Here is a 14996-nt window from a genome sequence, read left to right as displayed (position 1 = left end):
CTGGTTCAGCTATAATATCTGCAGCCAGACGCAGAAAATAAGGCGGGAGATTGTCTGGGCCTGCCGACTTCCTAGGATCCAGCTCCCTTAAGGCTTTACCAACATCCCTAGCAGAAAAAGGAGAGAAGGAAAAAGAGCGGCCACTAGAGTGACTACTAGAGGCATTGGCAGGAGGGGAGGGAGGAGGAGAATTGCCAACGGATAAGGTGTCAAACAAGGAACCGGAGGCTATGAAATGTTTGTTGAAACAGTTTAGCATCTCAGATTTATCATACACTGGGGTGGATTCAACAATAATATTAGGGGGCAACTCAGAGGGGCCAGAGTTGGTGGAGAGAGACTTTATGGTTTTCCAAAATCTCCTGGGGTCATTTAGACTATCAGTGGTCTGGGATAGATAGTAGTCACTTTTCGCTTTTTTAACAGAAGCAGTGAAGTGATTTCTCAGTTGACGAAAAGAGAGCCAATCAGCCTCAAAACCAGACTTCCTGGCAATAGCCCAGAGCCGGTTCCTCTGATGAAGAAGGGTTGACAACTCACTCGTAAACCAAGGGCTGTCACGACCTTTCACCCTGAAGCGACGAATAGGGGCGTGTTTATTGACAAAGTAAATAAAACTATCATAAAAATATTTCCAGGCAAGGTCAACATCACCAATTAAAGAAATACGATCCCACCTAAAGCGATATATGTCATGAAGGAAGGCTTGTTCATTAAAATGCTTAAGGTTTCTTTTCTGAATAACACGAGGCTTGGTACGGGGAATTTTGGTATCCCTGATGGCACCAATTACACAATGATCACTCAGATCGTTTGCAAAGACCCCAGTTGTAGAGAATTTGTGAGGCCTATTGGTTATCAACAGATCAATGAGAGAGGATTTGTCTAAGCATTTAGGGTTCAGACGGGTGGGGCCTTCAATAATTTGAGTAAAATCAAAAGACAAGCAATAGGCTTTAAAATCATCAGATACTGGGGAAAGCCAATCCCAGTTCAAATCACCAATCAGAACAATTTCATTAAAATGAAGTTGAGATAACAGCTGCATTAAACAGGGAAGTGTGTCAGAGGTGGCCGAAGGGGGCCTATAGCAACCAACAACAGTTAAATTAACGGATATAATAATAAGCTTCAGAGGGCTATAGCTGTCTGTGGCGAGTTGGTCTGACTCAGACCAGGTTATTCCCTCTCGAAATCAGCTATGTGCATTCCCTTACAAAAACTACTAACGTTATTAGTCATGTGCATTTATAGCCCATACTATTCCCCCGACGAACGTTATGCAGACTGCAGCGGTTTGATATGCGGGCGGTCGTGTATCGTTTCAATTTTAGTAGGACACCATATCGATCTGCCCGCCCACCTTGCGAGTGCGGCGGCGGAGCCCGTTTTGGCGAGTCCGCCCACCATGCGAGTGCACCTATCCTCTCCCAGCTCAGCGGACTAGGAGAAGGAGGGAGGGAAGTATTGTTGTTGAATTAATTCGTTCATCATACAGTAGCCTAGGCTACACTAACCTATGAAAATATTTATTTGGGCTAGGAGGAGCTGGAAATCCCTCCGCTCGCCTTTCAATCCGGGAGCAGGGGATTTCACCTGAAAGTACACCACAGCACGGGAAAGTGGCCGTGCTGCTTGGCGCTGTGTGAAAGCAATTTCTGCGGTGAGGGTGCGAGCTTTGCGGGACTCCTAAACGGCAATTTTTGCGCGATCTGTGTGTGAAAGAGCCTAGAGAGAGGAGGACTCTTCTGTGCCCACAAAAGCAGCCTACAGCCTAAAATGTATTTTCCTTGTTCACTTTTGACAGGGAGGAGAAGGCATGGTGAAGTGACATTCACCTCCCTCACCTCCGAGGGAATAACGTAGAGAAATCTCCCATTGTGATTACATGAGCGTGTTGAGAGCGGGGGGTTTGTCCTGACTGTTGTGCTGTGCTGCTATAACAAGTCTCGTGTCACCAGGCTCTTTTAACGATACTTACATACACTACATGGGAGTCAATGGAGTCAATTTCTAGTTTGCCACTGAATGACCAAATTGATATAACTTTCAACCATTTTGAGCAACGCTGTTTCCATACAGGCCACCAGCGTTGGCTAGTTGTTGATATTTATAAAGATATTGTAGCTCTCATATAATTTATTTTCGAGGCGGTGGGAAAACTGTCATGGCGTCGATTTCTGAAAAAAAAAATCCTGAGCTGAGCACAGCCAAAGAGTATAGTGAGACAAGAGGAGACGTCATTTCTTGGTTTTTCCCATAGGTTTTTTCTATAGATGGGATCGTTAACGCCGTTAACGGCTGCGTTAACGCGAGACTCTTAACGCGCGATAAAAAAATTATTGCCGTTAATCTATTCTCAAAGTTGTCTGGTAGCAGGGTCCACTTATATTGAGCAGGCCATGATGATTATCACTTTAGAATGGAACAGGTATGTAAGCGCGGACATTTATGTCTGCCTCCCCCATCCTGGCTGCTGTGGGGGGGCGTGAACAACCGAACCTGCTCTCTAGTCATCTTCCAGTGGCCTACACTACTGACCTGGCAGTCATCTGCTCTAAATAATGTGCATGCTTCAAAAACACGAGGCGGCGGCGTCTCTCTCTCTCTCCGTCTCCCTCTCTCTGTCTCTCTCTCTCTCTCTCTCTCTCTCTCTCTCTTTTGCTCTCTCCTCCGTCAGTCCATCGTTGTCGTGTGGCACCGTGTAGGCTATAGCACGAGTCGTGAGCCGATTTGCCCTCAAACGCTTCCAAACGCTCCCGATGCTCCGTGCCGGCTGTGCATGAGAGATGCAGCTAGCCGGGCTCTGGCATCATGCTCTCTCTCTCCTCCTCCCAGCCTCTCTGACGTGCGGGAGCCACACTCATGAATATTCACGAGTGATCCCGGTGATCTCATTCCAGGTAGTTCAGGATAGAACTTTGTCCAGATGAAGACAAACCATGTGTGTAACCTGCTGGTTTCTTACCTTTAAATGCCTACTGGCTATTCAAGTTGAATTCAATAAACAGAAACCTGTTCACAAGGACTTACTTCTAGTCATTATTTATGTTGCACACACATATTTTGAATGGCTTCAACAGACTTCAAATGACCCATTTTAATCTAGATTAATCTAGATTAATGACCAGGATTCATCTAGATTAAAAAAAAAAAATCTATTCCCATCTATAGTTTTTTCAAATCAAGCATCATGCCGTTCTGCCAGAAATCTGGGGGGTTTAGTCCTGCTTTAAATACTGTAACTGTCAGGGTTTACCGTCGTTTATTGAAAATAATGAACATCCATTTTACCATCTATTGTATACCGTCAACATGCAATTGCAACATTAGCCTTTGGGGACACTCGCCCTATCCACCTTATTTTTGAATGCCCCGCTGTAAAAAGATTATAGGTGCAAGGTCCGGTCTAGAACGTGACTGATTGTTGCAGCTGGTTGTTAACGTTACTTGTTGGCAGAGGGTCTGTGGCGCTCGTACTGAGCGCATTTCCTCATCAAACTCCGACGCTGAAAAAAAAGTTGCTTGTCACAAAGAAATAACACTCGTTTTATGACTGATTTGAGGGAATGTAATAATGTTATTGATCACATCCGCTAACCTGTTGCTCTTTGAACAACTCGGGATATTTATCGGCGAGATGTTTGGCCAAGCTGGACGTGATTGGCTCCCCAATGCTTATTCTGAGTTTTGTTTGCATATACTGTATATCTGGTCAAATAAGGATGAAAGATCCTGGTGGCTTAGTGTATTGAAGTGTAGGCTATACTGTCTTACCTGTCTCGTACATGTCTCTCAACATCTAGTACATTATCTCCATCACATTCATTGTAATTCACTGACTGGGTGCTTTATTGCCATGACACAATGATACCGTGCATGTAACATGTTTGATATAATCGTTGTGGCTCTGACTGGAGTCGGGAGGCAGTTTACACTTGATGATTATAAATCTGTACCCATAATACACTAACACATTTAGCTGCTAATTAGCAGAACAACTGCCCACAACAACTGCAGACTACAGTCAACAAAGACAGACTGAGCCCAACTGGAAATCCTATGTAAAATCGGAGGGAAACTCTTGTAGTGTATTTTAAGCATAACTCATATTCACCTTATGTAGCTACGGCCATTTGACCCGGTTGTGTGGTCGTGTGACGACTTCCAGCTAAAAATAAATAAAAAGAAAATGGCTGGCTGCTCCAATATCATCTAAGGCCTTGGCCACACTGATCCGTGCTGTCTGTCCGTGTGCGTTCATTTCTCTGTTCACTTCCATTCATTTTCAATGACAGCTGTCCGACTGTCCGTGGAGCACTCAGAAGCGTACGTATCCAGAAAATTTGCATACGTTTTGATGGACAGAAAGTTGAAGAGGGATGAACTTTTTCTGGATGGACGTATCGGATGGTCGGATAGTCACTGTCCGTTTAGCCAATCAGAGTCGAGGTCTTGAGAGGAGGCGTTCCGAGATTTGTTTCAACTTTTCAAAGAAGATGGCGGCCGAGGCGGTGAAGGAGGCTATAATTAATGCTGTGTAAACCATCCCGCTGTTGTACAACGTGATAGTCAGTGTCACCGTCTGATTTCACCATCTAATCTGGTCAATCGGTGGCATTTTATTGCCACATAAGTAACGTAGCGCACAGAGCTAACAGCTAGCTGACGCCAGCTTTCTTCTTCTCTCAGTTTATAGGCGGGTCGCTGACACCTTCAAGGTGCTTACCGCCACCTGCTGTACAAGTAGGTTACTTGTACATGCAACGGACATAAATCTATCCGTCTATCCATTCTGTCCATTTTATGACGGATCAGTGTGGCCAAGGCCTAACTCTGAATTAACTAATAATTTAGCCAATTGTATGTAACATACCAAAGAAAAGCAAACGGCAATGTCTAAGAATGCAACGCCATGTAACTGGCTCGTTAAGTCTCGCATTCCAGGGAATTACGTTAATGTCTGCGGGTTTTATAGACGTTAGTGGCTATCTATCAACTATAACTATCTGAAGCTTTCTTTGTTGGAGTCCACTGTCCAGGTATGTTTTACAAGAAAGTGCTCGTCATTGTCAACGATAACGTTATCTGACCTGGCTAACAGTGGATACTCTGCTTGCTTGCTGTGTACCGAGCTCAAAGCAGTAGGCTACATTCTTTGTTTTACCCCCTGCACTGTCCGCTACAAAAACAACTGTCTTCTTCATAACGTTCTTTAATATTTCGCGTCGTGATCGCCGGAAGAACACGACCCGGAAGAATTTGGCCCACCCCCGCGTCTGAACATAAGGTGAATAGCATAGATATATATAAAGGCTAGATGGCTTAAGGCGGAGTCAGCAGCGTCGTTGAACGGCCGCCATCTTGCTACAGTGCCTTTCTGGTACGTTCTATGGTAGCTGGTGACCTGCACAGACAAAAATACTCATAACTCGCTGAAATCTTGACGGATTTACAAACGGTTTGGTTTATTACAAGCATATTCCGTTCCCGAGATAGACCAAAAAAAAAAAAAAAACACTAAAAACACTATTTTTTTGATGGGCTCCAAATTACACCAAAATTAAACCGAAGCATCTATGCCATGAGAGGGATTCAGGCACAAAGTTTCATGCAGTTTCATCCATTTCCCTAGGAGTTATGATCATATGATGTTGCCATACTAACCCAACAACAGATGCTCATAACTCCTAGTAGCTCCCTGTAGCAAGATGGCCGCCATGCGACGACGTCGCTCTCCATTGGCCGGCAGCGCGGGTAAGCTATCTAGCCTTTATATATATCTATGGTGAATAGCCTCAGCCATGAAGGATGACATCACTGATGACATCATCACATTAGAATTAGGGCAATTACCTAATTAAAAAATCACCCACACGGGTGCTCTTTACACTTCCTGAATTTTCAGCCCGATCTCCCGATTTCTCATTCTTATTATAAGAAGATTTACTGACTCATCCCTCTGTTTCTTTCCCTTTTTGTCCCCTACCAAACAGGGAACTATGGATCGCTCCTATGTATTTTCTCCCCCTAAAAGGGGGAAAAAAGCATGAGAACCTGACAACCATGTGGACTCAATTACAGATCAGATCTACATGTACACTTATCAAACACAAGATCAGCTCAGATCTACATGTACACTTATCAAACACAAGGCAAAGTCCAAACACAGTATGGAGACGATCGAGCTGGCAGGAGGCAGGGCCCTGCTAAACACACACACACACACACACACACACACGCATGCACGCACGCACACACACACACACACACACACGCATGCACACACACACACACACACGTGCACACACTCACGTGCGCACACACACACACACCCACACACACACGCATACACACACACACACAGAGAGAGAGTATAGACGAGTTTCCTGGGCACTTCCGGTTTGCTTCCGGACTCGGCCGCGATCGTGTCTGTCGCTTCCGGTGTTTGTGAATACGGAGAAGCGCAACGTACTAGCGTAGTAGCCATAGCGACCACCGAAAAAATGCAAACTTGGGATCATTCTGCGAGTCTCCTATCTAACGAAAGAGTGTCTATCCCACACCCGTTGACAGTGGACACATGGGAAGATAATATGTGTAAATGGCCGAACGTAACTACAGGCAGGATTATAGCGTATTTTGAGGAATCAATGGCGGTGGACGGCAACGCGATGAACTATCTCAAAAGCTCCGAAGCGTCAGCCAGACTAACGTTAGGTTACAGTCCTCTCCTCTGTCACAGTCAGTCAGACTAACGTTAGGCTACTGTGTCCTCTCCTCTGTCACAGTCAGTCAGACTAATGTTAGGTTACAGTGACAGTACTCTCCTCTCTCACAGTCTGAGACTGTAACGTTAGGTTACAGTCCTCTCCTCTCTCACAGTCAGTCAGGCTAACGTTACCCGCCGTGGTAAACAGAAGAAGACTGGGATATTAACTTTAAGGCGACTCACTTCTAGACTTGAATGAAATTGTATTCACCTACTATCTGCTCCGTGGATTACCATTTTACAATTTCGGAGACGAAATTGTAACATAGCAACGTTGGTCCACAAACGTTGCTATTTAAAAAAAAAATTGGGAGATCGGGTTGGGATTATAACGTTAGTTTGCCGAGTCGCACCTGGTAATCCAGAAATGGCGTTATGGTACCTTTGTCTACTTGTAGATCATCAAGAAACTTTAAATTAATAACGTTAGATGTGTTTAACAGAGCTGTATATCGGGTCTAGCAGCTGATCAGCAGCTCAGACAGCCTCAAACACGAGGTGATTGTCAGCTCTATAATTCGCAAAATAGCAGTGGATGGAAACGCGCACTGTGTTTTGTGACAGCCACGCACTGCACAATGTGTTCCAGAATAACCCATTGTTAACACATTGACTGCCAGCCGTTTTTTTTTGCTGTAGGTAGCTTCTGCCAAGCCGTTTTTTGAGGATTCTGGCTCATTTTACAAGAGCCGAGGATTATTTTCTGCTTGGAGTTTGTGAACATACAATATCTCAAAAGTACTAATAGAATGTGTACTTTCTCTGTCTAAAAGAGTTAGTTTGTAGAGTTAGTAGTTATGTAAGCATTAGCAATTGAATACAGCATGGTTTTAGCGTCAGAAAAAATATTCAGAGATAAACGGCTTTTTGTGAAATTCGATATAACAGTCACTTTAACCATTCATTTTTGGCATCAGTAAGACCTAAACAATAGTTTTGAACAGTAATTTCCTCCATAACAGCAGGAAACTCTCCTCTGCTCAACTCCTCCCTCCGTGGGCGTTCTTCTTGGCTGCAGCGCCATGTCACAAGCACTTTCCTACCTGTGCAAATGCACTTTCTCATACTCTCGACCTCTCAAATAAATTTCTGAATAGAAATTAAATTACTCTAAATTAGAGCGAAAAAGAAACAAAAAAGAATGGGTTGAAAATCCCATTCTAAAAGCCTTTTATGGCTGTTTCCAATTTGCAAAATAGCCTGCTGCACCACAAGCGTGTCACCAGTCTCACTGCCCCGCTGCCGCTGTGCGGCTGTGCCTGGCTGTGCCTGTCTGCGTGGCCGCTCCCCGAGGAAGCCCGGCTGGACTCGCCCGCCTCCCGGAGCCCTGGCCGAGAGCTCCGATGAAGCCCCTGCGACTCTGGTCATATTTACGCTGCGTGCCTCAAAGTGTGCTCCATCCGCAATCCACTATGCAAGTTTGCAATCCCGCACCGCCAGCAATCAGCGCGGAAACGAAAGCGCCTCCGCCAATCCATTTTCATGAGAATGGAAATGGATCACACTGCTTTTTGCTTGCCTTCCTACTTCCTTGTCGCCACTTAGTGGGTCGGTGGAATGGGTTGTACACGTTGTACACGTCCAATACTTATATAAGAGACGTAAAAGGGTTAGATCAACGTCCCACCGTCAAAAAAAAAAAATCGATTCTGAAAACGTGTTTACACGTCGCTGGCAGTCAACAGCTGGATTCTGAAAACGTGTTTACACGTTGTTGGCAGTGAACGTGTTAATAACGTCTGCTAACGTTAGTGTAGCTGATGTTATGGATCGTTGTAAAAAAGTTTGGATATTTCGGCTGCTGCCTTCTGATGTGCTTGCTGCTGTGGACGCAATGTGGACTTAAACGGAAGCCGGGGACACGAAAGGCTGCTATGGCGCCGCCCTAGGAACGGCCCAGGAAACTCGTCTATAGACCAGCATGAATTCCTTGGGATGGGTTGTTGCCTCTAGGGGGAGCCGTCTTATTGTCCCCCACCAAAGGGATGGATTGGTCTCTGTCCATCCCCGTTCATTAGTCACACTGTAATGTTAACTTTGTGCCGCTAGGGGGCAGCATTGACAATGAATGGGCCTGACCTACTGTAAGGGTGGAACTACATAACTGGGGGACATGTTGACTAAATTGTGCTTATTCTTTTTTATTCTCTCTGACTCTATTTCCCTCTCTGTTTTGTCTCCTCACCGCCCCTCTCTCTCCCTCCCCCCTTCTCTCTCTCTCCCTCCCCCCCTCTCTCTCTCTCCCTCCCCCCTTCTCTCTCTCCCCCCCTCTCTCTCTCTCCCCCCCTCTCTCTGTCTCTCTCTCTCCCCCCCTCTCTATCCCTCCCCCTCTCTGTCTCTCTCTCCCCCCCTCTCTCTCTCCCTCCGCCTCTCTGTCTCTCTCTCCCCCCCCTCTCTCTCCCTCCCCCTCTCTGTCTCTCTCTCCCCCCTCTCTCTCTCCCTCCGCCTCTGTCTCTCTCTCTCCCCCCCTCTCTCTCCCTCCCCCTCTCTGTCTCTCTCTCCCCCCCTCTCTCTCTCCCTCCCTTTCTCTGTCTCTCTCCCCCCCTCTCTCTCCCTCCCCCTCTCTGTCTCTCTCTCTCCCCCCCTCTCTCTCTCCCTCCCCCTCTCTGTCTCTCTCCCCCCCTCTCTCTCTCCCTCCCCCTCTCTGTCTCTCTCTCCCCCCCTCTCTCTCTCCCTCCCCCTCTCTGTCTCTCTCTTCCCCCCTCTCTCTCTCCCTCTGCCTCTCTGTCTCTCTCTCTCCCCCCCTCTCTCTCTCCCTCCCCCTCTCTGTCTCTCCCTCCCCCCTCTGTCTCTCTGCCTCCCTCTCTCTGTCTCTCTCTCCCCCCCTCTCTCTCTCCCTCTCTCTCTGTCTCCAGCTGTCAGAGTTATTTGCCTCCTTTGAGGAGAGGCCTCAGGGTGCTGCCTCCTTAGCCCAGGTCCACAAGGCGGTGCTGCAAGATGGAAGGATGGTGGCCATCAAGGTCCAACACCCCAAAGTCCAGACGCAAAGCTCCAAGGACATAGTGGTAATGGAGGTATGTGTGTCTAAACGGGTACAAATGGTTTCTCATGTAGAAACATCCCACTTGTGTCCTCAAGGTAACCAATTCAAATTTGCTGTTGAAGAAATGGGCTTTGTTCCCGGGCTTGTGCCTTGTTTCTCTCAATTTTAACGCCACCAAATAGCAGGTCTTAGCGCTAAAAAAAATCACTACACCTGAGCGCTATGGGGCGCACACAGTATTCACTACACCTGAGCACTATGGGGCGAAATGGTAGCCTCAACGCGAGACTCTTCAGTCATTCTTCCTTCAGAGTCTCGGATGCGTGGTCCCCTCAGCCACTGCAACGCCGGCTAAGTGGCTGCACGCGATATACACGCTATCAATCACAATAGAACTGTACCTACCTCTGAGACAATGTTGTTATCCAAGATACCAGTGTGCTGGCACTCCCAAATAGTACGTAGTTTCCAATACCGAGCCCTTTTTCACATGCCAGTGCCGAAGATTTTAGGTGCTCCACAGCACAGATGCATCGGTTCAGTGCTCAGTGGTTGGGAGGGTGTACTGCAGCTTACAATTTTGAGCATCGGCTCCGCCATGTGAAAAAGTGCTCAGTATTGGAGACTACGCACTATTTGGGAGTGCCAAGACACCGCTAGCTTCGATAACAACATTGTCTCGGAGGTAGGTACAGTTTTATTGTGATTGATAGCGTGTATATCGCGTGCAGCCACTTAGCCGGCGTTGCAGTGGCTGAGGGGACCACGCATTGAGGCTAGTGAAATGGCAATGATACACAGGTGATTCACAGGTGGGCATTAGTGCGTTTTATTTGATATGCATGACAGCCTCACATCTCTCTCTCTCTCCCTCTCTCCATCTCTCTTTGCTCTATCGCCCTCTCTTTCTCTCGCTGTCCCTCTGCTTGTGCACTCAGCAAGAAAGAAGCTGCTGTCACAGACGCTGTTGCTTTTAAGGGGGGTGGACGATCTCACACCTGTGAATACTGTTTTGGGCATAAACACGCCTATATGGAGGTTTGCAAGAGATGACGCCAAGCGCAACAGGCCGACACGCTCACAATTAGGGCTTTGCACGGCACTATTCCAGCGCAAAACAACAAAATGACCGCCTTTGTGACGATAGAGCCCATAGTAGTTTATTGATGTGCTCACTTATTACAATGGGTATTTCTGTATCTTTTCCCATTTTCTTTTCAATTTCTGTGCCAACAGGTTAAGACAGAGATCATTTCACCAAAATTCAGTATTAGAAATGTACAAAAACCAGTGCAAAATAGACAGGGCCAGGGTACTTTTCCCTTAAAGGGCCCATATTTTGCTAATATAATGTATTATTATTTTATTGTTGGCCTGCAGTAGAGTAACTGGCGAAGGCAATGTCCCAGCACAGCCCGGGCCGAGCGGAGCTGTAGATAGCTAGGGGGATGTTGATATATCAATTGATAGCCTTGCTTGTTACGCCCAAGTCACGTTTGTTATCGATGGTCAGATTCGTTTTGACAATCCCTTGCTCGTTTATATAATTGTTTTACAGCTCCCCGCCCTGCCCGGGGAGCTTCACACTATTGTCGTCACATTCAACCCACAACACAACAGCTAATGTAGCTAGTTAGCTAACTTCCCAAATGCTTGTGACTATAGTGTGCCTCTCCTAGCAAAGGCTACACGGACCAAACCAAAATGAGGACTTGGAGAAGTCAGCAAGTTGGACTGACGTTACAAGTTCTGAAAATGTGTGCCTTCGTCATTCATCGGTTGTTCATGTCTATGAAAGGCAGCTGTGCTGCTAGGCTAATAGCAAGTGCTAACGTTACCCAGCCGACGGCAAGTAATGTTATCGCTTCCTAGCTGCTAGGTACAACCGATGCTGGAATGAGACACATATTTTCAGAACTTACCACTTCAGTCCTACATCCTGGCTCACTTCCAAGTTGTCTCCTTGTTTTTGCGGTCTGAAATCCGTTATTCCATGAGACTATGACAGCCAGGTTGGAGAGCGCCTGGTGACGCGGGGTTAGGTTGACAAGTCTGCAGTGTACTGGAGGAGTCAGAACAGGGAAGGGAGGGGCAGGGGGGACGGGTGAAGGCTATGGTGCGCGCGCTCTGCCGGCCCGGGCTAGGCTTGTTATCACCATGGTAACCTGACGTCACTAGAACTATGTTCTCGCACAAATCCATGTGCTCTCGTCTACGAGACTTCATGTGAGGGAGGGGGGGTTTCATGGGGGTAACATTAAAACACTTTCACCTATTTATATGAAGCTTAGCCCATGTTTAATATGACCATCCAAGATTGTAACAACATATATATGATACAAAATTAAGAAATACATAATATGGCCCCTTTAAAAAAAAAAAGCAGTGCCATTTTCTCATTTTTGGTTTAAAACGGAAAAACGAAATTTTTTACCATTTTCTCCTTTTTGGTTTAACATGGGAAAACGGATTATACTTTAGTACCGTTTTTAAGTGGCACAGACATGAATTTATGTATTTATTTATGTATTTATTATTTATTTATTTATTTATTTATTGCAAAATTCATGGCGGGCCATTTAAAAACAGGCAGCGGGCCGCAGTTGCCCTGCAGGCTTTAGTTTGGCCACCCCTGCTATGTGGGGTCATCCCTTTGTTCCCCGGGTCCTATGTTCCCCGGGTCCTATGTTCCCCATTTTTGTGGGACCGGGGAACATAGAACCCTTTCTATGAAAAAGGGTCCTATGTTCCCCGCTTTTCCCAAATAGGGTCCTATGTTCCCCGCTATGTTCCCTGGTCCGATGTGTCTCCCGAAATGCCAAAAACAGCCTACCTCATATCATGATCGCGTGATTCAATCAATGCATATGGGCGCAGACAACACTCTCCGTAACATTTGGAAAGGGCCTGCCGACTAGGTCATTTTTTTTCCCACCATCATTTTTGAGTTCTGTCTCGGGGATTACCAGGCCTTTTTTAAATATTATGTGAGTGTTGTCTGCGCCTTCATCCCTATTACGACATGCCTCTATGGGGCGGAGCACATGAGCGGGCCTTTAAACCCAATAAAGCTTGACATTGTATGCTTTAACATAGCCTACATGCCCGCAACAGCGGGACTTACAAGCATTAACACATGTAGGCTAAGAGGAGAAAAATACTATTTCTTAGAATAATAATGTTTACTTGCAGCAGGGTAACATATGATTTAATGTCCGCCCCGACTCAGGTGTCTGGATCTTTTGTCTCCCCCTGCGCTGCAGGAGAAAACGAGACAGAACTCAGAAATGATGGTGGGAAAAAAAATTACCTAGTCGGCAGGCCCTTTCCAAATGTTACGGAGAGTGTTGTCTGCGCCCATATGCATTGATTGAATCACGCGATCATATGAGGTAGGCTGTTTTTGGCATTTCGGGAGAAACATCCGACCAGGGAACATAGCGGGGAACATAGGACCCTATTTGGGAAAAGCGGGGAACATAGGACCCTTTTTCATAGAAAGGGTTCTATGTTCCCCGGTCCCACAAAAACGGGGAACATAGGACCCGGGGAATATAGGACCCGGGGAACATAGGTACGCTCCCTGCTATGTTGTATTTTCAGGTAACTGTTAGAAGTTAGAGCCATTCTAATGTTGACATTTATTTTATAAAACAACAGAAAAACCACTAAACAGTATTTGAAAATGAATGTCCTTTCAATGGAGCTCTCCACTGACAGAGGAATGAGACAAAATCCCTATAATAAGCAATTATAAATAAATAAAATATAGGCAATTGGCAGCTTAAAGCCCCCCTCCAGTCAGTTTTGTAATTTTTAAGATGTTTTATGTGTAATTGTGTTTTTCCCTGCTCTGCTAATTAGCCAAAGTGTTCGCCCCTGTATTTTATTGACAAATAACCTTATTTTGGGCTCAAAGTCTTAAAATATAGCTTGTGGTAAAAATGGGTGCTGACGTCAGACATTATGTTGTCTAAGGAGTGTCGTGTCATCATAGACAAATACAATATTTAATACTACAGTACATACCATCTGCCATCTGCTTGGTGTTAGCCTACATTTGCTAACTAAGTGTTCACCTGGCTCAAAATGCCACGATAGTCACTTTTAACCAGTTCGAGTTACGCTCTTTCCATATCTTTTCCATACAAGTCCACCAGCTTTGATATCTGTTGGCTTGTTGTTGACATTTATAACAACTAGCAATCGTGCGCGCTACGCTCGCTCGATTTCTAGGCTCGCTCGCTGCGCGTCGCATACGCTTGGCCTGCAATAGCCTCACCCATGAAGGATGACATCACTGATGACATCATCACTGATGAGGATAGGATTAGGTGCTTTCTTACAGCACCCGATTATTATTCATAGAGCATCAATGTTGTACAGGTAGGAAAAACTGACTGGAGGGGGGCTTTAAATCCTAAAATGTATATCATTATTATGTACTGTCAATGCATTATATTCATATAACTCAAAAATGTTAATGTACCTGAGGATGTATCATTTATATTCATATAACTCAAAAGTGTTAATGTACCTGAGGATGTGATTGATCATTTATATTCATATAACTCAAAAGTGTGAATGTACCTGAGGATGTGATTGTGGTTTTGAAGGTGCTGGTGAGGGCGGTCCATTGGCTCTTCCCTGACTTTGGCTTCATGTGGTTGGTGGAGGAGGCCAAGAAGAACATGCCACTGGAACTGGACTTCCTCAATGAGGGACGCAACGCTGAGAGGGTGGCTCGCATGCTGGCCCACTACCCCTTTCTTAAGGTAGGGACACGTACGCACACACACACACACACGCACACGCACACGCACGCACACTCTCTCACACACACGCACGCACACGCACACACACACACACACGCACACGCACACGCACACGCACACACACACACTCTCTCACACACGCACACGCACACGCACACACACACACACACGCACACGCACACACCCACACACACACTCTCTCACACACACGCACACACACACACACGCACGCACGCACGCACACACACACACACACACACACACACACACTCGCACGCACGCACGCACACACACACACACACACACACTCTCACACACACGCACACACACACACACACACAGACACACACACACACTCTCACACACGCACACACACACACACGCACACACACACACACACACACACGCACACACACACACTCACACACTATCAGCACCAAATTTAGTACACATAAAAAAGGGACCT

At 46.1% G+C, this 14996-nt stretch overlaps 1 protein-coding gene across 1 annotated transcript in view; it reads left to right on the top strand.

Annotated features, from left to right (window-relative positions):
- adck1 (aarF domain containing kinase 1) overlaps positions 1 to 14996 on the top strand; it is a gene marked incomplete at both ends in the record, with an annotated part of 257552 nt that overhangs the window by 129803 nt on the left and 112753 nt on the right. The window contains 2 exons of the mRNA XM_083632906.1: positions 9628 to 9786; positions 14372 to 14530. Of these exons, the coding sequence (XP_083489032.1) occupies positions 9628 to 9786; positions 14372 to 14530 (318 nt within the window). The remainder of the gene's footprint in view (positions 1 to 9627; positions 9787 to 14371; positions 14531 to 14996) is intronic.

This window comes from Poromitra crassiceps (genome assembly GCF_964638095.1).
Source record: "Poromitra crassiceps genome assembly, chromosome: 3".
In the NCBI taxonomy this organism is placed as follows: domain Eukaryota; kingdom Metazoa; phylum Chordata; class Actinopteri; order Beryciformes; family Melamphaidae; genus Poromitra; species Poromitra crassiceps.
This window is presented reverse-complemented; position numbering and strand designations above follow the sequence as displayed.